The following is a 22,138-nucleotide window of genomic DNA, read 5'->3' as shown; positions in this document are numbered from 1 at the left end:
GTTTTTGCTTCCTTTATTGCCACAGGTGGCTGTGGAAACCACAGCCCGTGTTCCTGGTGTGGCCTGTTGGGTAAAGAGTCAGTGTGGACTTTGTTCTTAAACACTGTACTGGAATGTTTTAACCAGTTTGGCAGTTCCCTAAGGCCCTGGTGCCAAGATGTCTCTTGGTTTTGCCCCCCTCAGGTTAAATCCATTTTCCAGGAACTGACGGTCAAAAACATTTAAAGATCTAGAGTCCCCGCAGCCATCTGGGGCAAGGATGAGTGGACAAAATGGCAGCAGATGGACTGAAAGGCCTGGGAGGAAGGGGGCTGAGGAGAAAGATGGTGGATGGAATAAGGCTTTGAAGGACTGAGGTGTGTATGAGGGTATTTGGACTACAAAGAGCACACCCAGGGCCAGATGCATACACAGAAAAGATCTTCCAGGGTCTTAGGCTTACAAATCTAGCAGACCCTTGGGCTCTGCATAAGCAGGAGATGAGGCAGAGTCCTAAGTGGCCTGGCCAAGGTTGTAGGAGCGTCCAGCTCAGATCCAATCTGCACGGATTGGGAGGAGGATTGTTTATTATCCTTGGCTCCAGGCATTTATGAAAATCTCTGTCCACCGACATAATAGAACAGAGAGTTCAGCCATGACACATGGCAAGGAATACAGTTTTTACAAAATACCTTTGAAAAGTCACCAAAAACAAACAAACAGAACACGTCAGTTCTCAGCAATAAATAACAACAAACTCTGGGGAGAGGGAAGAATCTGATTTTCAGAGTTTCTACATTATAATACTCAAAATATCCAGTTTTCAACAACAACAAAAAATGATGAGCAATGCAAAGGAAAAAAAAATGTCTCATTCACAGGAAAAAAAGAAATTAACAGGAATTGTCCCTGGCAGAGCCCAGATATTCAACTTACTAGGCAAATACTTCAAATCGGTTGTCTTAAATGTGCTTAAAAAGCTAGAGAAATCCAGGAGAATGATGTATGAACAAATGGATAATATTACTAAAAAGGTATAAACTATGAAAAGCAACACTATGGAAATACTGGAGCTGAAGAGTACAATAGTTGAAATAAGAAGTTCGCTGCGGATCAGAACCAGATGTGAGCAGGCTGAGGAAAGAATCAAGAATCAGCAGATGTGAAGATGGAGCAAATGAAATCATTGAGTCTGAGGAGCATAGACACAAAATCATGAGAAAAAATGAACAGAGCCTAAGGGGTGTGTGGGACATCACATATGTATCAATAGATGCATGATGAGAACCCAGGAGGGAGAGAGAGAGAGACAGAGAGACAGGAAGAGACACACACAGAGTTAAGAATATTTAAAGATATTAAGGCCAAACACTTTCCAAATTTGATGAAATCATAATTTGCATATTCAAAACCTCAATGAACTAAAAGTATGACAAATCCAAAAAGATCCACAAAAGGCATATTATATTCAAATAGTCAAAAATCAAATACAGGAATTTGGAAAAGTTAGAGAGGTAGCAGAACCAGAAATTTGTCGCCTCACCTAGAATTGCCCAGGCAAACTTTGTCTCAGGTAACTCTTTTGGAACTCTGGAGTCTATTGGAGGCTTGTAACTTCCAAGTAAAGGTTTGGACAGAAAAGGGTGGCTAATCAGAGTCAATTTTAGCTCTTAGCAGAGTAGCAGTTCCCACCCCCCCCACCCCCCCGGAGCTGTGGCAGGCAGCTGTGCATGGGTGTTTAGAGCAGCTTGTATGAGATTGGCAGGAGCCAGGAAGAGGGGAGGACCACATTCTTCAGAAACTGCACATCTGTTCCGTAATCACCGATTGCTGCTTCTGATGACAGATGTGCAGACTCGAGACAGGGCTCATGTTGCTCCTCCACCTAGTGTTGCAAGCCACATCCTCTCTGGCTAAAGTGACTTCCAGGGAATGGAAACGACCAGGCCTTTTTTTCCCTTCCTTTATTTCTTTTCCTCATTTTGTGACCCAGACATTGAAAAATAAGACATCCAGGACCTCCCTGGTGGCTCAGTGGATGAGAGTCCATCTGCCAATGCAGAGGACACAGATTTGATCCCTGATCCAGGAAGATTCCCTCATGCTGCGTGGAGCTACTAAGCCGGTGAGCCACAACCAGTGAGCCTGTGCTCTAGAGCCTGCCAGCCACAACTACTGAAGCCCGTGTGTCTCAAGTCTGTGCTCTGCAACAAGAGAAGTCACCACATTGAGAAGCCTGTACACCACAATGAAGAGTAACCGCTGCTCACCTCAACTAGAGAAAGTCCATGCCTGGCAACAAAGACCCAGTGTAATTTTTTTAAAAAGGAAGATATCCAAAAACAACTGCAGTACAGAGGAAATTAGAAAGTCATTGTGCAAGCCCAAGGGAAAACACAGAGGTGTTCTCAGAGGATGGGGAAGATTTAGACAAGCATATTCCATGGAGCTGATCTTTGGGACTGTCTTTAGTTTTTTTACAAAGGTGTTAAGCCCATGGGAACCATGCCATTTTTTTGGGTTTTCATTAAAGTAATTGACTAAAAGAAAAAGCTGTCCTGAGCTTCCCTGGTGTCCAGTGGTTCAGTCTCTGTGTTTCCACTGCAGGGAGCACAGGTTCCATCGCTAATTGGGGAAGTCCCACATGCTGCACAGCATGGCCAAAAAGAAAATAAAGCTGTCTTAATGTCCTTGTCTGCTAGCTTCAGCACCTCTGTCATTTCTACATCTGTTACTAGTCATTAATTTTTTTTTCCCTAGTTGTGGGTCCCTTTTTCTGCTTCCAGGCACACCTCCTAATTTTTAACTGGACATTGGATACTGTAGGTGTTACTTGTTGAGTATCTGGACTTTGGTGTCTTCCTTTAAAGGGTGTTGGACTTTGCTCTGGAAAGCGGTTAAATTACTTGTGATGTGTTTGATCTCTTCGAGATTTTTAAAAATAGTTTATTTCAAAATAATTATGGATTCACAGGAAATTTCAAAGATCATACAGAGTGGGCCCATTGAACCCTTCACCCAGTTTTCTTCCACAATTGTCTGTTGTATAGTATCAAAGTCGGGAAATTTACGTTGATACAATGTATGTATAATTTTGTGCCATTTTATCACATGTATAGATTCATATGTGGTTGTCTTCCTTATAATGGTTTTACTTTCCACGGTCCTAAAACACTGAATAGGAAAATTCCCAAAATGAATAATTCATAAGCTTTAAATCGCACACCATTGTAAGCAGCATGATGGAATCTCTCACCGTTTCGCCTGGGACGTGAATCACGCCTTTGTCCAGCTTGGTCCACCTGTTAGTTACTTAGTAACTGTGTCAGCTATCAGACCAGCTGCCACAGTGTCACAGACCTTGTGTTCAAGTGACCCTTTTTTTTCTTAATAACCGCCCCTAAAGTGTGAGAGTAGTGATGCTGCAACTCAGATCTGCCAAAGAGACACCCTACAGCGCTTTCTTTAAGTGAAAAGGTGAAAGTTCTCAACTTAATAAGGAAAGAAAGAAATCATATGCTGAGGTTGCTAAGATCTACTGTAAGAAAGACTCCTTTTTTTCAAAATTGAGGTATAGTTGATGTACAATATAAGTTTCAGAAGTACAACATAGTGATTCACAGTTTTTAAAGGTTATATTCTGCTTAGTCATTATAAAATATTGGTCATTTTCCTTGCACTGTACAATATATCCTTGTAGCTTATTTATTTTATATGTAGTAGTTTTGAACCTGTTAATCACCTACCCATATCTTGCCCGTCCCCTCTTCCCTCTCCCCACTGGTAACCACTAATTTGTTCTCTGCATCTGTGAGTCTGTTTTAGTTATTGTTGTTATTGTCACTAGTTTTATTTTTTAAAGCCCACATAATTGATATCATATAATGTTTGTCTTTGTCTAACTTAATTCACTTTGCATGATACTGTCCAAGTCCATTCATGTTGTTGCAAATGGCAAATTTTCCTTCTTTTTGTGGCCTAGTGATATTCCACTGTGTATGTATACATCTTCATCCATTCCTCTGTCAATGGGCATTTAGATTGTTGGAGATTTTATTATTTTCCTGTTATTGATTTCTATTTTGGTTTCATTGTAATCAGAGAACACACTCTGATTTAAATTCTTTTAAATTTCTTGAAGTTTGTTTTATGCCCCAGGATGTGGTCCACCTTGGTATTTGTTCACCGTCACTTGAAAGCACGTGTAATCTCCTGTTCTGTTGTTAGGTGGCATGTCCTATAAATGTCAGTTGGATCGAGCTGGCTGAGGGTGGTTTTGGGTTCTTCAGTATAGTCTCTGGTTTCTGCCTGAGGCTAGTTTCAAAGTTTTGCTGCTGCTGCTGCTAAGTCGCTTCATTTGTGTCCGACTCTGTGCGACCCCATAGGCGGCAGCCCACCAGGCTCACCTGTCCCTGGGATTCTCCAGGCAAGAACACTGGAGTGGGTTGCCATTTCCTTCTCCAGTGCATGAAAGGGAAGAGTGAAAGTGAAGTCGCTCAGTTGTGTCCGACTCTCAGCGACACTATGGACTGCAGCCTACCAGGCTCCTCCGTCCATGGAATTTTCCAGGCAAGCGTACTGGAGTGGGGTGCCATTGCCTTCTCCGAAAGTTTTGCTAGAAGAGAGTAGATCAGCTTCCATCTGGGGGTAGTTTGGATTTACTACTCAGGTATGCTGGCTCCAGGGTGTCTACCCCATGCCCTCTGCCATCACTGGGGAAGCTCCTCTGGCTGCTCAGAGTTTGAACGTCTTTCCCTGTGAACTCTGGGGATTTGTCAGCTCACAATTCCCTGGCTGTTCTACCTCTTTGAAGAGTTTTTCTCTGTACATGCAAGTCACATACTTGGCAAACTGAAAGGAATTCCACACACAAAGGAATGCCTCATTCTCCCCAGCCCTGACTTCCACCCCCTCCACCCACTGAGACCACCAGCCTCTGTGCCATCCCCTCATCCAGGATCATCTCCACACACCCAGCCAGGGCAGACCCCACTTTTCCCGGAGTGTCCGAACCTCCAACCCCTGGTTGTTCAGTGTCTGCAAGGAGCTCTTTGATAGGTTTTGCCCAGTTCCTAGTTGTTTATCAAGGAAGGTTAAGTGCGATCCTTTCTACTGTATCATGCTTGGAGGAGGAAGTCTGTTTCATACTTTTAACATTCTGAGAATAATGCTTTTACATGGCAACACAGGGAAGTGATGACAGTGGAGTTTTAAGTTCCTTTTTGTTTTAAGTGTTGCTGAATAGGGAGAAAGAAAAAGTTACAGAGGCAGCCTGATGTCTAGGAGGAAACAGTGGGTAGAACTCCAGCATCCTGCCTGCTTCTCTATCCTGCCTACCTCCCTTCCACCTCCTTTTGTCCAGAGAAATCAGACCTGTGAGTCTGATGTGACTCTCCTCGGGGCAGGCTTCCTTACCTGCCAAAGGCAGAGTTAGTGGGTCCCTTCTTTGCCAGCCCCTCTCCCACCTTGCGCATCTCACCCACCCTAGAGTTTCTATTTCCTCCTCCAACACCTGTGACACTTAACTCAGATGGTCAACACCACCTGGGAGTAGATGAGCTGGTCTGGGAGAATGTGTAGGCGAATGAAGACCATAGATCGTGTCTGGAGAGCCCATAGCCTGGAGGGAAGCGGAGGAAGAGAGGAGTCCAAAGTGGACGTGATAAAAGCTCAGAGAGGTCAAATATCTTACTCAAGGCCACACAGCACATTCACCTTGCATGCCTCGATGTGCCTTTGTGGCAAAATCAAAGGAGTCCACCCACTCTCACTGAGCTGTGTGGCCTCTCCTAATTGGCTAGCATCCACTCTGCAGAAGACCCCCTCCCCTGGAAGGTAGTATTTTGATCTACTTACATATGTGTAGTCTTGCCACCCAATGTTGGCTCAGACTCCAGCTCCTTGTTCCACCACAGCATCAGGAAGAGCCAGTAGAGCAGGCAGAGAGAAGAAAGGTGTTAATTCTTGAGTTTCAAGTCATTTGAGAGCTTCCTCACAGAGCAAATGGCTTGAGAGAAAAGAGTTTAGTGGCAGAGAGGAGGCCTTGGAGTTACAAAGGCCTCCTCTCCTTGTGATTTAGAGTAGGGAAGACATAGGTGAGCCAGATGATTTTCCATTCCACCGAGTCTCTAAAACAAGAGGACTTTCTCTGGGCTGGAGAGAGAAGCAGTCTAGAGGGGAACAGACAGGCACGCCAGGCTCCTATGAAGGATTCTGTCACCCGCTGAGCTGTGGGCAGGCCGGTGTCGGCAGTGGGTGAATGGAGACCCCAGATACTCTGGATGGCCTTGGAGCAGAGAGAGGCAGGACCCAGGGGTCTGAGTCCACCCTGTGGAGTAGAGATAGCCAGGGGGCTGACACACAGCCAGGGGGGCACCGAGGGGGTGGGGACAGGGGAGAGGGCACAAGGCATTACACAGCCAAAGAGATGGGAGGGTACACAGAGTGGTACACAGAGTAGCCCTTAGGGATCAAGGCCATGAATGATGCACTGTGGATGCCAAGAATGTGTGTAGAAGTGGACACAGGCCCCTGGCCTGGTCCATGCTGGGCACCATGTGACCCTTGAACATCCATGAAGCAGCAGTAGTGGACAAAGCTGTGGTTGACTGAGTTCCTGGAGCTGCATGGCTTCCCTCTACTTGAATGCCACAGAGTGGGAACATTCACGGCATTATGCAGCTGTCTGGATTTGTCCATGCAAAAGCAAAGAGGCGTTGGGAGTCTGGGTGCAGAAGAATCCTAAAGAAAGCATCCGTTACGTCTAGCTCTGGGAATCAGTTTACAGTCTCTGGAACTTAGTCAATATGGTGTTGTTATTGTTGTTGTTCGGTTGTTAAGTCGCATCCGACTCTTTTTGATTCCATGCAATGCAGCACACCAGGCTTCCCTGTCCTTCACTACCTCCCAGAGTTTGCCCAAATTCATGTCCATTGAGTTGGTGATGCTTCAGTATCAGTCCTTCCAATAAATATTTAGGGTTGATTTCCTTCAGGACAAATGTGGCTAAGTGGCTAAGTGAAATTTGCTCAGTTGTGTCCAACTCTTTGCGATCCCATGGACTATACAGTCCATGGAATTCTCTAGGCCAGAATACTGGAGTGGGTAGCCTTTCCCTTCTCCAGGGACTCTTTCTAACCCAGGGATTGAACCCAGATCTCCCACATTGCAGGTGGATTCTTTACCAGCTGAGCCACAAGGGGAGTTCCACAAGGGAACTATCAGGTGAACTGGGACTAGTGCCTCATTAACTGCCCTTAAAACCAAGCTGTACTCTGTGGGGCCCCCAGGCATGGAGGTCTTTGTGTCCCCTATTTCTTGTGGGTAAGACTTCAGCCTCCCTGACCTCCCTTGAGTTCCAAAAGGCAGATTGGAATAGTTACTAATTCAGAGAGGAGCAGCCAAGAAACAAGCTAAGGCAAGATTAAAGGAGCTCAAGAAGCTCATCAAGATTGAGAGACCCCCTGTCTTGTCAGGCCCCACCTTTGACCCACTGTTATAAACCCTCATCCAGTTCTCTGGAGTAGAGGCACACAGGTTTTTTGAGGCAGAAGCCTGGTGTGCCTCCCTTTGCCTGGCAAGGCAATAAAGCTGTCCTTTTTTTACTTCATCCAAAACCCTGTCTCTGGGATTTGTTTCAGTGCTAGCGTACAGAGGCTGGGCTTTCAGTAACATCCTCAGGACTTGAGCAAACCTGTATTCTCCACTGTTTTTTATAAGCAGAATTGTTGCAGGCAAGAGGAGTCCTTCCAGGGCCCGAGAGTGGGCTTTTGTCTAACACAAATGAATTACCCAAATGGCAGTGTTATAGCCCATATTTTAAGAACTTGGTTATTAGAAGTTAGATACCTTGTTGGGCCTCAGGTATCAGAGTCTTTTGCATGGGTAATCAGCATTGGGTTTAACAAACTCTGAACTGGGAGCAGATTAGTAGCTTTCCCAGGGACTTCAATGTCCCAGACAGTGGGGTCCACTTGAGAAATAATGTGGGCTGGAATGGAGACCTCCTCTGGTTGGGACTGAGGCAGGTTGCCATGGCTGGGTGCCTTCTCTGTGAGGGTCTCCAGAGTGGAGTATCATTTGGAATAGAGTGAGCAGGTCCCTTCCCAGCAAGCAGCTTCATTCTTTCTGGAGCTATTGGTAATTGTCCTCCGCTCTTCCCCAGTAGCATACTGGACACCTTCCAACATGGAGGGCTCATCTTTCAGTGTCATATCTTTCTATCTTTTTATATAGTTCATGGGGTTCTCACGGCAAGAATACTGGAGTGGTTTGCCATTCCCTCCTCCAGGGGACCATGTTTTGTCAGAACTCTCCACTATGACCCATCCGTCTTGGGTGGCCCTGCATGGCATGGCTCATAGCTTTATTGAGTTATGCAAGCCCTTTTGCTATGACAAGACAGTGATCCATGAGGTGGGGTGGCACTCAGGCGTGAGCAGAAACTGATGGGCAGAGGTAAAATTCCTAACAAGCAGCTGCATGGTGTGGGGAAGAGGGGATTCTGAATCGCTTGGTTTGGAGCCATACATCAATCCTGAGAATCAGATTGGATTGTCCAGGGAAACCAATCAGCACAGAGCAGGCTGCCCCTGTACCTAACAGAAAATAATCTTCCTACCTGCCACATCAAGGGCTGCTGCAGCTCCTCTGGAGAATGACCAGGTGTCCTCTGGGAGCCAGGGAGGGTCCTGGGCCCTGTCAGTCTTCTGTCCTATTGACCATCATTGGTTTGGGAGCCCTGAGTCCCCTTTGGGACTGAGGGCAGTCCCGCTTCCAGTGATCCTTCAGTTTATATTTTGGACAGGGTCCTGGTGGCCCTCTTCCCCACGGGTGACATTCATTCTTCCAGTGGTCTTCCTGGCTGCACTTCACACACATCCCTTCTCCACAGGGCAGGGCTCCAATCTGGGCTTCCTGGACCCTGTCCTTCCCATGACTTTTCACAAGGAAAGGTAGCCCTGAGGTGGTGCAGGCATAGGAGCTGCAGTTTATTTTTCTCCCTGGTAGCCCACCAGGACTTCCCTGGTGGCTCAGACAGTAAAGAATCTTCCTGCAATGCAGGAGACCTGAGTTCGATCCCTGGGTCTGGAAGATCCCCTGGAGAAGGGAATGGCTACCCACTCCAGTATTCTTGCCTGGAGAATTCCATGGACAGAGGAGCCTGATGGGCTACAGTCCATGGGGTCACGAAGAGTCAGACACACTTTTACTCTTCACTGATAGCCCAAAATGTAAGAAAGGAGTGTGCTACCAGGGACTTTAGTGGGTGGGGCTCTTCAAGGGATTGTCACAGAGATAAGTCCTATAAGCAGTTTATTGGCCTGACCTCAGAGTTCCAAAGAATAGCAAGGAGAGATAAGAAAGCCTTCCTAGGTTTCTGAGACCGGTGAGGGTCGTTGGCGTCTGTCGAACGGCTTATGGAAGTCTTGCTGCTTTGGGTAGGGGGTTAAAATCGTTCTCGAGAGGAACGTCTCAGTCCGAAGAGAAAATGAGTTTAGCTCTGAGAAATGAGCTTATAGTAGACAAAACAAAGAGGAAAAAAAGAAGAGAACTCTCTGAAGAACAGAAGCAAGAAATTAAAGATGCTTTTGAACTATTTGACACAGACAAAGATGAAGCAATAGATTATCATGAATTAAAGGTGGCAATGAGAGCCTTGGGGTTTGACGTAAAAAAAGCTGATGTACTGAAGATTCTTAAAGATTATGACAGAGAAGCCACTGGGAAAATAACCTTTGAGGATTTCAATGAAGTTGTGACAGACTGGATATTGGAAAGAGATCCACATGAAGAAATACTGAAGGCATTTAAACTATTTGATGATGATGATTCTGGTAAAATAAGCTTGAGGAATTTGCGACGTGTTGCCAGAGAATTGGGTGAAAACATGAGTGATGAAGAACTTCGGGCTATGATAGAAGAATTTGATAAAGATGGTGATGGAGAAATAAATCAAGAGGAATTCATTGCTATTATGACTGGTGACATTTAAAGAATTACAAGGATAAACACTAAGAATGTTGCAGTTGTCATCTTATATTCATTCTATTTTTGTGCCTGGAGCCGTGTTAAAAAAAAAAAAAATCTTAGTTTGTTTTTCTGAAAGGACCAAAAATAAGCATCTTATGTATTCATATTTTACTACTGTTAAGTTTCTTTATATGAATAGTATTGTTAGTATTCTAATAGCTTAGCTTTGTATTTTATAGTGTATAGTATAGTATATAAACTTTATATATAAAGTTTAAAACATTGACTCAAGTGGTACACAGTTTTTGAAGGTTTTTTATTTAGCATTCGTAGTCACTTTTGTTTTGGTGCACATGTTTTTCAAACTTTCTTTAATAAAATGTTTAATTTTTAGTGTAAAAAAAGAAAAAAAAAAAGAAAGCCTTCCTAAGTGATCAATGCAAAGAAATAGAGGAAAACAATAGAATGGGAAAGACTAGAGATCTCTTCAAGAAAATTAGAGCTACCAAAGGAACATTTCATGCAAAAATGGGCACAATAGAGGACAGGAATGGTATGGACCTAACAGAAGCAGAAGATACTAAGAAGAGGTGGCAAGAGTACACAGATGAACTATACAAAAAAGATCTTAATGATCCAGATAATCACAATGGTGTGATCACTCACCTAGAGCCAGACATCCTGGGGTGTGAAGTCAATTGGGCCTTAGGAAGCATCACTACTGATAAAGCTAGTGGAAGTGATGGAATTCCAGCTGAGCTATTTCAAATCCTAAAAAATGATGCTGTGAAAGTGCTGCACTCAATATGTCAGTAAATTTGGAAACTCAGCAGTAGTCACAAGACCGGAAAAGGTCAGTTTTCATTCCAGTCCCAAAGAAAGGCAATGCTAAAAAATGTTCAAACTACCATACAATTGCACTCATCTCACACGCTAGCAAAGTAATGCTCAAAATTCTCCAAGCTAGACTTCAACAATACTTGAACAGAGAACTTCCAGATGTTCAAGCTGAATTTAGAAAAGGCAGAGGAACAAGAGATCAAATTGCCAACATCTGTTGGATCATTGAAAAAGCAAGAGAATTCCAGAAAAACATCTACTTTTGGTTCATTGACTATGCCAAAACCTTTGACTGTGTGGATCACAACAAACTGTGGAAAACTCTTCAAGAGATGGGAATACCAGACCACCTTACCTGTCTCCTGAGAAATCTGTATGCAGGTCAAGAAGCAACAGTTAGAACTGGACATGGAATAACGGACTGGTTCCAAATTGGGATAGGAGTATGTCAAGACTGTATGTTGTCACCTTCCTTATTTAACTTATATTCAGAGCACATCATGTGAAATGGTGGACTGGATGAAGCTCAAGGTGGAATCAGGATTGCAGGGAAAAATATCAATAATCTCAGATATCCAGATAACACCACCCTTATGGCAGAAAGCAAAGAGGAATTAAACAGCCTCTTGACGAAAGTGACAGAGGAGGGTGAAAAAGCTAGCTTAAAACTCAACATTCGAAAAACTAAGATCATGGCATCTGGTCCCATCACTTCATGGCAAATAGATGGGAAACAGTGGAAACAGTGACAGACTTTATTTTCTTGGACTCTAAAATCACTGCAGATGGTGACTACAGCCATGAAATTAGAAGACGCTTGCTCCTTGGAAGAAAAGCTATGACAATCCTAGATATTATATTAAAAAGCAAAGACATTACTTTATCGAAAAAGGTCTGTATAGTCAAAGCTATGGTTTTTTCAGTAGTCATGTATGTGAAGGTTGGACCATAAAGACAGCTGAGCACTGAAAAGTTGATGCTTTTGAACTGTGGTGTTGAAGAAGACTTTTGAGTCCTTTGGATAGTGAAGAGGTCAAACCAGTCAGTCCTAAACGAAATCAGTCCTAAATATTCATTGGAAGGACTGATGCTGAAGCTGAAACTCCAATACTTTGGCTACCTGATGCAAAGAACTGACTCATTGGAAAAGACCCTGATGCTGGGAAAGATTGACAGGAGGAGAAAGGGACGACAGAGGATGAGATGGTTAAATGGCATCACTGACTCGATGGACGTGAGTTTGAGCAAGCTCTGGGAGTTGGTGATGGACAGGGAAGTGCTGTCCAGGACTGGTGTGCTGCAGTCCATGGTGTTGCAAAGAGTCAGACATGACTGAGTGATTGAACAAACTGATCAGGTTAGGGGATTGAGGCAGAAGAGGTGTCTAATTAAGCAGGGAAAACTGGGCTTGTAGCCATCAGACCATAAGAAAAGGTTTGTTTTGCAAAGACAAAAGCAAGGGCCCTGTAAGCACCCAAAATCAGTTTGGTGAGCCTGAGGAGACCCCTGGGGTTAGTCAAGGGGAGGAACAAGGGCCAGAAAAAGTGACTAGAGTCCCAGGTCCTAAACCCTTCAGGGAGAGAGGGAGGAGACCTAGGCCGTGTCACTAAGCAGATTACCTTCATTTTCAGAGAAAGGGAAAGGTAAACAAACAGACTTCCCTGGTGGTTCAGATGGTAAAGCATCTGCCTACAATGCGGGAGACCCAGGTTTGATCCCTGTGTTGGGAAGATCCCCTGGAGAAGGAAATGGCAACCCACTCCAGTACTGTTGCCTGGAGAATCCCATGGATGGAGGAGCCTGGTGGTCTATAGTCCATGGGGTCAAAAAGAGTTGGACATGACTGAGCGACTTCACTTTCACTTTTCAAACAAACAGAGCTGCAGGGTAGTGCAGAAGCCAGAAAGTGGTAACAAGACAAGGTCAAGGCCCTCCTTGAGAGGTTGTCCTTGTGCTGTTGAGAATGGGCACTTCTTTACATGAGCAGAATCGAGATAACACCCCACCCACTGGGAAAGCTGGCAGGGAGGTGCAAGGACCAGTAGATAGGCTAAGAAACCAGGAGGGGATGAGAGAAGGAGGATATGAGAGAAATCCAGGGCAAAGAGAGAAGGTGCTCGCTCAGCCAGGACACTTCCTAAGCCAGAGATTCACAGGCCCCCTGAGGAGGGTGCTTGATCACTTCCTCTGCTCAGGGGTTGATAAAGTCTGAGACCATCACATGTGACCAGGGGTGCAATGAGGCTGTGAGCCCCGAGAGGCACTCAGAGAGGGCTGGGCCACAGATGTAGTGGGAGACTCCCATAGTCTCTTTATTTGGGCCCCCGATGCAGTTCTGACATTCTGGAACCGGGCCAAGACTGAGAATGAGTAGGGAGGGGGAATCAGACTTGAGGAGCCACGAGGGGAAACTAACCCAGTCAGGTTGCCAATTGCCACAGTCTTAATTTGGAAGTCCAAGTGGTGGACTCTGGATCTTCTCAGGTCCAAAGAAACGGAGTGATGGGGGAGAATGACAAACATGAAGAGAAGAGCCTTCAGCTTGGTGGGCTCCTTCGGGGCCAGAGAGCTGGTCTCCACCAGATCTCCAGGCAGCATTAGCTGCCACCTAAGGGCTACTCAAATCTTCAGGACTAAGTCCCAGCCGCCCTCCGCAGTGGGCAGCCACAGCCTAGTAAGTGGATCCAGGTTATGCCTTTTGATGTCTCTTTCGTGGTCGCCACAAAAGATGTTGCAGGAGAAGGGTGGGGAGGAGTGAACAAGGTCTCTAGAGAGTCACCAAGTGAGGGTCCTTGGCTTCACACATGAAAGAATTTAAGAGTGAAGTGGTTGGAGAAGGGGCAGGGATTTCTAGGAACTGGGCCACTGCCCACTTTTTGCCCTCTTATGGTCAGCCTCAAAACTGTCATGCTGCCTGTGTGTGTGTCATTTAGATGCTAATTTAATGCATCACATTGAGCATAGACTGAGGCTCACAGTCTGCTGGAAGTTGACTCTTCCACTATGTTGGACCTGACTGGTTCCAACTAGCTTTTGTTGTATCCTCCAAGTCTATTGTTGCTGTTCAGTTGCTAAGTCATGTCCAACTCTGCGACCCCATGAACTGCTTTTAACTGTTGTGCCCTTCCCCTTCCTACCTGTCTTAAGAGGAATAACAAACTTCTCCTATCTTTATGGTAGGAAGTAGTTCTGCATCTTAAAAGGAGGTTCTTACCCAGTGACAGACACTTGGAGATATGGGTGCTGGATCCTTCACATTTCTGTTTCAAAGTGACAGCTCCCAAGTCCTTGACAAAGACATTCCTGGGTCATAAACTTGACAAAGGGCCTATCTAGTCTTCAAAAGGATTTATGTATGTTTCAAAGAGATGTTGTTAATATCTATCTATAGCATCATTGACTCAATGGACATGAATTTGAGCAAACTCTGGAAGATAGTGAAGGACAGGGGATCCCGGTGTGCTGCAGTCCATGGGGTTGCAAAGAGTTGGACGTGACTTAGAGACTGAATAGCAACAACAACAGACATTACCAAACCAAGCCTGCATCTGCTCACCTGATGCACAGCAAAGTCAACTTACTGGCACCAAGTGGTACTGAAGGAAAATACAGCCTTTACTGTAGGGCCAAGTTTACTGCAGCTCATGCTCAAAGACCCAACTCACCAATGGCTTTTGGGAAAGCTTTCAAAGACAGCATTAGGGATGAGGTTTCAAGGGTGTATGATCAGCTTGTGATCATTCTTCTTCGTTGTTGGTGGTAACGGTGGTGTTTTGGGAACCTCAGTTATCAATTTTTTGGCTTTAACCAGTGTAGGGTCTACATGTGGGTGGTCACCATGCTGTTAACTTCTTCCACCTTGTGGGGGTTTCAGTATCTGCACAACAGCTCAGGGATATGACTCAGGATTTTATCTAGAGCCCTTGAAAAGGAGCTAAAGGTCCTTGACTTTCTTACGGATCCTTACTCTCTCACTGTCTTCCCCTGGACTTTTCTGAATCAATTTTGAATCCATGCACTGTCACATTTTAGCCACATATATTACAATATTTTGGAAATTGCTTGGCCTTGTAAGAGGTAAAGTGTTGTGGGTACACTGAGTACTGAAAAATCCGGAGCTGTTAAAGAAAAAAATATTCAGTGACACAATAAGACAGACCTTATTCGGGGCGGGGGGGGGGCACGATTTCAACTGGTGTAGGGACCACTGGCATAGAACCTTACAGTTTGAGAGAGAGGTTATGCTCAACTCTGAATACAGCAGGGGCAGTGGGAATTTATAGCAAGGAGCAGGGTGAGGTGGGTGGATGGAAAATTACTAAGGGAAACATCAGGGCACAGGGAGTTCTGGCCAAGCTGACTAGGCCTGGGTGATCAGACATCACCAAGGCTGGTAGAAGATGAGGAATCCAATCAGATATGGAGAAGTGGGGGTGGGCTGTTCTGTTTAAACAGACTTAGCAGGATTCTTGCTGAAATCTGACAACACAGAGACAAACAGGAAGGTCCAAAAGTCAGCCTTCATTCAGTTAGAGAATCTTCGTCAGCTTGTTCCCTATATTGTGCAGGCCCTTGGTTTTATTATTCTTAGCAATGGTTTAATGTTAAGATGCTAACATCTTAACAAACTCCAGGAAATAGTGAAGAACAGCGAAGCCTGCCAGGCCTGCTGCAGTTCAAGGGGTGGCAGAAAGTCGGACACGACTTGGCGACTGAACAACAACAACGTTTTTTATTTATTGAGCCCTTGCTGTGTGTCAGGCACAATGTCAAGTGTTTTAGATATATCTACAAAACCTCCCCATAGCCCTTTCAGGAAGATATAGTTATCTCCAACTCAAAGATGAGAAATATGAAACTCAAAAAGCGAAGTGACTGGTCTAGGGTTCCATATATGCAGAGTAATAATGTCGGAGTTGGAACTCTCCTTTGTCCTATTTAAAAGACCACTGTGCTAACCTGTAAGTAGGACAATGCAAAAGACAGATATAAGCAACAGAATTCACCTCTAAACCTCTCGTCTTCCCGGAAACCCCTAGCCACTGGCCTTTAGCCCTAGGGGATGATACCATGCCCCCTAGCCCAGGTGAGCAAAGGTACGTCTCGCTGCACTGGGCGGGGCTCGACCCGCGATAGCCAATAGCGCGGGCTCCTCTGGGGGCGGAGCTCTCCCGTTTCCGCGTCCTGATTGGGCTACTCGAGGGGCTCTCCAGGATGCGCACTCTGATTGGGTGTCTCTGGGGTGGGTCGGGGCGGGCCGGGGCGCGCCAGGTTTGGGTGCGGGTCTCGCGCGGATCACGTGGAGGCTAGCGCGCGGGTCCCGACTCTGGTGTTGTTGGCAGCAGCCAGGGGCTTGGTGCTTCTGTCTGTGCTTCCCCCGCGGCTCCGAGAAGCGGGATCGGGTGAGTGCGGAGCGCCTTGGTGGCGCCTGGGGTGAGGGGCCGGCGCGCGCGGCCCCAGGTCAAGACTTGTGCGGTTGGGTTGACCGCACCTCGAAGGCTCGGCGCAGGTGCCGGCGGCCGCCTTCCTCGTGGGACTCTAGATTTCAGTGCAGCGCGTCACCTCGTCACAGTTTCTTCCTGGCGCGGCTGCGTCCAAGTGCTTCCCTGTAGCCCATTTCGCAGACGGGGAAGGGGAGGCTCAGAGAGGGGACCCAACGGAGCCCGCGCGGTCCCACTGCACTTGCAGCCGCCCTGGGGTGGTTGGGGGCGGCGAACCTGGCCTTCCCACCCCTCACCCCGGTCTAGGAGACAGGCGCTGCCCTGTGGAGTTCGCGGCCCAGGGCCCTGAGCGTCGAGGTCCAGGAAGTTAAGCGACCCTTGGTCAGCTGAGGCCAGCACAAACATGCGATTCAGTCGGGCAGAGCTGGCGGACTGGAAACACCAGTTCACGTTCTTATGGGCTCATAATCCTTTTACTTGACGGAACGGGCAGTGGACGTGGACGATTATGGTTTTGTTTAGCACAGAGTCAGGGAAAAGAGTTCAGATTCCTTCTGTCACTATTATATGCCACCTAGCTTCTGAGCCTGTTTGCTCCTTTGTAAAGTAGGGCACACAGACAGACAGTAATTTCCACAGGACCAACAAGGGGCTGATCCCATTGTGTGACAAAGACCCAGGAAAGATCTGGGGGTATGGGAAGGCTGGTAACCCTGGGAAGTGAATTCACTTACTCGGATTGTTTCTCTGGGCTTGAGGTGAAGATCATGGACAGTGTCACTGGTAAGTGACGTTTCTTCAACAGAAACAGCAACAGCATGACACAGTGACAGCTGCAGTGGGTTGTGTTTCCCGGGGTGCTCAGAGGTAGTAAAGATGGCCCTAAGGTACCCAAGTCTCTTTAATAATAATAGTAGCTGCTCTCTCTTTTTTTTTTAATCTCTTGACAACGCCACATGGCATGTGGGATCTTAGTTCCCCAACCAGCGATGGAACTCGTACCCCTGCAGTGGAAGCATGGAGTCTTAACCACTGGACCACTGGTGATGTCCTGTAGCTGCTCATTGTTGAGTAGTCACTCTTCCTGGCCCTGTCTGAGTGCTGTGTGTCTTATACCTGATTTAACTCCAACCAGCTCAGGACTGTCATCATCCCTGTGTCATGCACAAGGAGACTGAGAAACAGGTGTCAGCAGCCAGGGCTGCACATTAGGAAGTGGAGAGCCAGACTCAAACTCTGCAGGCTGGCTCTGCAGTGAGTTCAGCACAGCTCCCTTGGATGTGGCCTTCACTGATGGAAAGTAGGGCATGGTGGGGGTCTGACCCGTGGAACATCCACTGCTCTCACGAAAGGAACCTTAATCTTCTCCAGTCGGGTTTCTCTAGTTGTTAGTTTCAGACAGGTATTTCTCAAACAGGTACATTGGGAAACGACATGAGACCTAGGTCCTTGAGCACAGTTTGAAACCTGTGAGCTCTATTCTGCCAAGGTGAGGATTTTATCTCATCTCTGCACTGGCCTTTAGGCCCTCGAATCTCATCTCCTCGTCTCTGTTGTGTTCCTCATTTCTGACCCTTGACAACTGAAACCTCTTCCCATTTTCGGGCCTTTGGACTGGTGTTGCTCTTGCCCTACATCTCACAAGCTTGGCTCCTTTCCACGGTTCCAATCTCAGCTCAGGCGCCTTCCATGGCAGGTCTAAACAAGCCCTCTGACTGTTTATTGCCCTTCTAACAGTCATCACTCCCTGACGTTCTCTCTCGTGAACTTATTTACTTTTTTAGAGCCTGCTTCTCATAATGGCAGGGCCTCTGTCTTGTTGACCCTTGTATTCTGAGCTCCTAACTCAGTGCCTGGGACACAGGTGTCACTTAATAAATATTTGTCAAAGGAACAAATGAATCCATTGTAGGTTAATGATAGTGAAGTAAAGCTCCTAAATATCAAAAGCTTATTTCTCATTAAATGTAGAATTACTATATGACCCAGAAATTCCACTTCTGGGTATAAACCCAAAAGAATTGACAGTAGGGATTGGATATTTGTGCACCTGTGTTCATGGCAGTATTCCTTGCAATAGCCAGGAGGTGGGAGCAGCCCAGGCATCAGATGGATGGATAAACAAGACATAGTTTCTCTGAACAGTGGACTATTATCCAGCCTTTAAAAGGAAGGAAACTCTGACACATGTGCCAGCACAGTTGAACTTTGGTGGCATTGTGCTGTGTGAAATAAGCCAGCTACAAAAGGACAAATATTGTGTGACCTCATTTACTGGAGAAGACAATGGCACCCCACTCCAGTACTCTTGCCTGGAAAATCCCATGGACGGAGGAGCCTAGTAGGCTACAGTCCATGGGGTCACTAAGAGTCGGACACTACTGAGCGACTTCACTTTCACTTTTCCCTTTCATGCATTGGAGAAGGCAATGGCAACCCACTCCAGTATTCTTGCCTGGGGAATCCCAGAGATGGCGGAACCTGGTGGGCTGCCGTCTGTGGGGTCGCACAGAGTCGGACATGACTGAAGCGACTTAGCAGCAGCAGCATTTACAGGAGGTCCCAGAAATAGTCAAATTCATAGAGACAGAAACTAGCATAGTTGCTACCCTATGAAGGGAAGGGAATGGAGCTTGTTTAATGGGGACACAGTTTCAGTTTAGGAAGGTGGAAGCATTCTGGAGATGATGGTGGTGGAGCTGCATGACAGTGTGGATGTTTTTAATGTCACTGAGCTGTGCACTTCTGTCATAGTTCAAAAAAAAAAAAGGGAGAAAAGTGCAAGGTGTCCTGTTTCTCAGCCAACATCCAGACCTGAAGGATAGATAGATGCTTGGTGTATCTTCTGGTCTTCCCTCTGATGTAAAAGAGCACAGTCTTGGGATCTTTGTCTCACTTGTTTGCCAGCTGTCAGGGCGTCCCACCCCAGGCCCTGCCAGGTTGATGTGTGAGCTAACCATCACATTCAGGATCTCTGCCTTTCTTACTGTAATTTAGAATGTCACAAGATATACATTATACTGTAATAGATATTACAGATTTAACTGAAACAAGACAAAGAATCCTGAAATTATTGTTTTAATAAAGAATTCAGACTTCTTTGACTTTTATTTTTAAAGAACTTAAAAAAGAACTCAACTTGGGTGGATTTAATAAGAGTGTGAACTGAGCACTCCATTTGGGGGGTGGGGGTGACTTGACCTGAGTGGTAACAGGATGCAGGGTGGGAAACATCCCCAGAGAGCAGCAGCAGGAGCAGGGGGGCCCTGCTAGCCTTGGAGGGGCCTCTTGCAGGGGTTGAGAAGGAACTGGGACTTGGAGTTCACATCTTAGATGAGAGGAGGGTTTGTTGGCACTTCCTGGGTGGTCCAGTGGTTACAACTCTATGCTCCCAATGCAGGGGCACGGGTTTGATCCCGAAATATCCCACATGCTTTGTGGTGCGGCCATAGAAGAAAGAGTTTGCTATGAGGGCAAAGGGCTGTGGGTGGCGATGCTGACAGGAGATGCTGAGACCACAGGTGGAGGTGGAGCGGAGTGGATCTGAGTGCCTCTAGGGGCTGAGGCAGATCTAACTTTCCTGGGAGAGGGGAGAGAAGGCATTCCAAAGGGACTTTAGTTATTTATTTAGTGGTTGAGAAATACTTACTCTGTGTTGCTTGAATCCTTTTTAACATTGAGCAGTTGGAATTTCAAAGAAACTTTTCTCTTCGAAAAGACTGTAGGACAAGTGTACCCGTTTGGTCTCTGGTTTTCTGTGGGTTTGCCACCACCTGCTGAGGGCACGTGGGAAGCAGCCATTGAGTTCAGAGGAGCCATCGGCCAGATGCCCAGACCACCTCATCTCCCTCCACCTCTGGGAGAGTGTGGCGGAGGCCCTGGCACCAAGATTGGGGCCACTTCTGCCTCAGACACGTTTGTGGCCTAAGTCCTGCACTCACTGCTGGTTTTGCGGTAGTGACCATGTTTCTGATCCCGTTGTGCTCATGTTAAAATAATGGCTGCTTCAAAAACCCCAGTTTGGGATTTCCTGGTTAAAGCTTCCTGCTGGTAGATATTTGCTTCCCCAGAGATTAAGGAGGATACTGTGACTGGGGACTGTGTGGCTGGTTTATTTAGTGGGTGTGCGCTTGTGCAGGAGAACCATGCTCTTCCTGCTGTGTCTCCTCTTCACTCTCCCAACTGCTGTTGATGGCACCTGTGACACCAGACGACCGGGTGGCTTTCCCTCACCCAGCAGTTCTGCCCCACCAGCTGGTGTCGCTCATTTCAGCTCAGTTCTGACGTGAGCCAGAGTGAGCACAGACCCCGCAGGTTAGTCCCACCAGATAGCCACCTCTCCCCACTTCAGATGCCAGTTACAAGTACTAGGTCCCCAGGGGACCCACAGCTTCTGTCTGACTTGGCTCCCAGGACCCTCCTTGGACTCGAATGTGTTCTAGAACAGCTCTCAGAACCCAGGCAGACACTAACTTACATTCACCACTTCATTAAAGGATGTGACAAAGGACACAGATAAGCAGCCAGAGGAAGAGAGAGGTGTGCAGGGCGAGGGCTGGGAGGGTCCCTGTGGAGTTGGGGTGCACCACCCAGAAGCTCCCTGAACCTTGTGAGGGGGTCATTAACTCCATTTCCAGCCCCCTTCCCTCTCTGGAGGAGTTGAGGGGGCTGAAAATGCCAAGCTTCTCATCATGGCCTGGACTTTCTGGAACCAGCCCCAACTTGGGAGCCTCCCACCCCGAGTCGCATCATTGGAACAAGAGATGCTCCTGTCACTAGGAAATCGCAGAGACCTGTGTGTGTGTATATTATTTATATTCTCATGGTGCTCTCAGGAGACTGCGTCTGATAGGCCCCTTCTCAGCCTGGTGTCCTCTCCTCTAGCCACAACCCTCCAAGCTGACCTGCCCCCAGTGCTTGTCCTGTGGGCCTGGTTTTCTGTCTGCATTTAGTGCGCTCGCTGTTTCCTGCTCACCTTCCCCCATGAAGGTTCAGTCTGTTTGGGTCCCACTGTGTTAGAAAAAGTAATACATAAGTCAGCAATTCACTTGTTCACTTTGGCAAATATTACTCTCATATGGCTGTGCCTGGTACTGTGGGAAATTTTTTAAAAAGTAACCATCAGCCCTTGCCTTCAGGAAGCTGGTTTAGTTGGGGAGCTAAGCCACAACCAGGAGAAGTTCAGGTAGGAAGAGGGGGTGCTGGGCTCCCCAAGGCTGGGGCACCTCAAGGCAAGGAGGGCGGGTCTCCTGAGGAGCTGGTGACCGGTAGGGATCCACAGGTGGTCCCACGTGGTGGATCTGCAGCAGAGACCTCATGCTCTCCAGGCGGTTCTGGGATAAGGCCCACACGTGTGTCAGTACTTCAGCAACTTGGGAACTGACAGGTGGCAATGAGCTGTGACTGAGTTTAATATTTGAAGTTTTTCCATTTTTAGGCACCTCTGAACCAGCACAATGGCGGCTCCAGTCAACGCGGCACCCAGGGATGCCGATTTGTGGTCCTCGCACGAGAAGATGCTGGCACAGCCCCTGAAGGACAGCGATGTCGAGGTGAGGCTGTGGGTGTTCTCTCAAGTTCTGCTGTCAGAGGTCCTTGTTCAGGCCTCTGGTTCTCACCAGAAATGAGCTGTGTTTGGGACAGCCTTGTGGGTTAGATACAGGACAGGTTTATAGGCAGTGGTTACAAAGTGGCTGAAAGTCTTTTGAGGGTGCATTTAAATCTGAGTTTCTGTGAAGAGCTGCTGCTGAGGAAAGGGGCAGGGGTCGGGTCACTGAGACTTAACCCTCTCCTTACAGTTCGGGGGAGCATTTCTAGAAGCATCTTTTATTTATGTATTTTCACAACAGCTTTACATGTAAGATAAGTGAATGCACTTAACATACAAGTTGCCCATTGAAAGTACA

The 22,138-nt window shown here is 46.8% G+C and overlaps 2 protein-coding genes across 6 annotated transcripts in view; both read left to right on the top strand.

Annotated features, from left to right (window-relative positions):
• SHMT1 (serine hydroxymethyltransferase 1) overlaps positions 1-22,138 on the top strand; it is a 38,670-nt gene that overhangs the window by 7,933 nt on the left and 8,599 nt on the right. Inside the window, exons 1-2 of one of the 4 annotated variants that reach the window (XM_081583572.1) lie at positions 16,002-16,193; positions 21,670-21,784. In XM_081583572.1, the coding sequence (XP_081439698.1) occupies positions 21,689-21,784 (96 nt within the window). In that variant the 5' untranslated portion in view covers positions 16,002-16,193; positions 21,670-21,688. Of the gene's footprint in view, positions 1-16,001; positions 16,194-20,461; positions 20,547-21,669; positions 21,785-22,138 lie in introns of those variants that run through there. The other 3 variants (XM_081583575.1, XM_081583574.1, XM_081583573.1) reach the window with 3 other exon arrangements.
• Positions 8,404-10,371, top strand: LOC145543113 (centrin-3-like). Of its 2 annotated transcripts, XM_081583589.1 has the most exons (2): positions 8,404-9,860; positions 9,903-10,371. In XM_081583589.1, the coding sequence occupies exons 1-2, from the start codon at positions 9,470-9,472 to the stop codon at positions 9,971-9,973; spliced, it is 462 nt and encodes a 153-aa protein (XP_081439715.1). In that variant the 5' UTR covers positions 8,404-9,469; the 3' UTR covers positions 9,974-10,371. The 2 variants fall into 2 exon arrangements, with proteins under 2 accessions (XP_081439715.1, XP_081439714.1); XM_081583588.1 differs by having other exon boundaries at positions 8,404-10,371.

The sequence above is a fragment of the Giraffa tippelskirchi genome, chromosome 3, assembly GCF_054371585.1.
Source record: "Giraffa tippelskirchi isolate mGirTip1 chromosome 3, T2T-mGirTip1v1.2.pri, whole genome shotgun sequence".
Classification (NCBI taxonomy): domain Eukaryota; kingdom Metazoa; phylum Chordata; class Mammalia; order Artiodactyla; family Giraffidae; genus Giraffa; species Giraffa tippelskirchi.
This window is presented reverse-complemented; position numbering and strand designations above follow the sequence as displayed.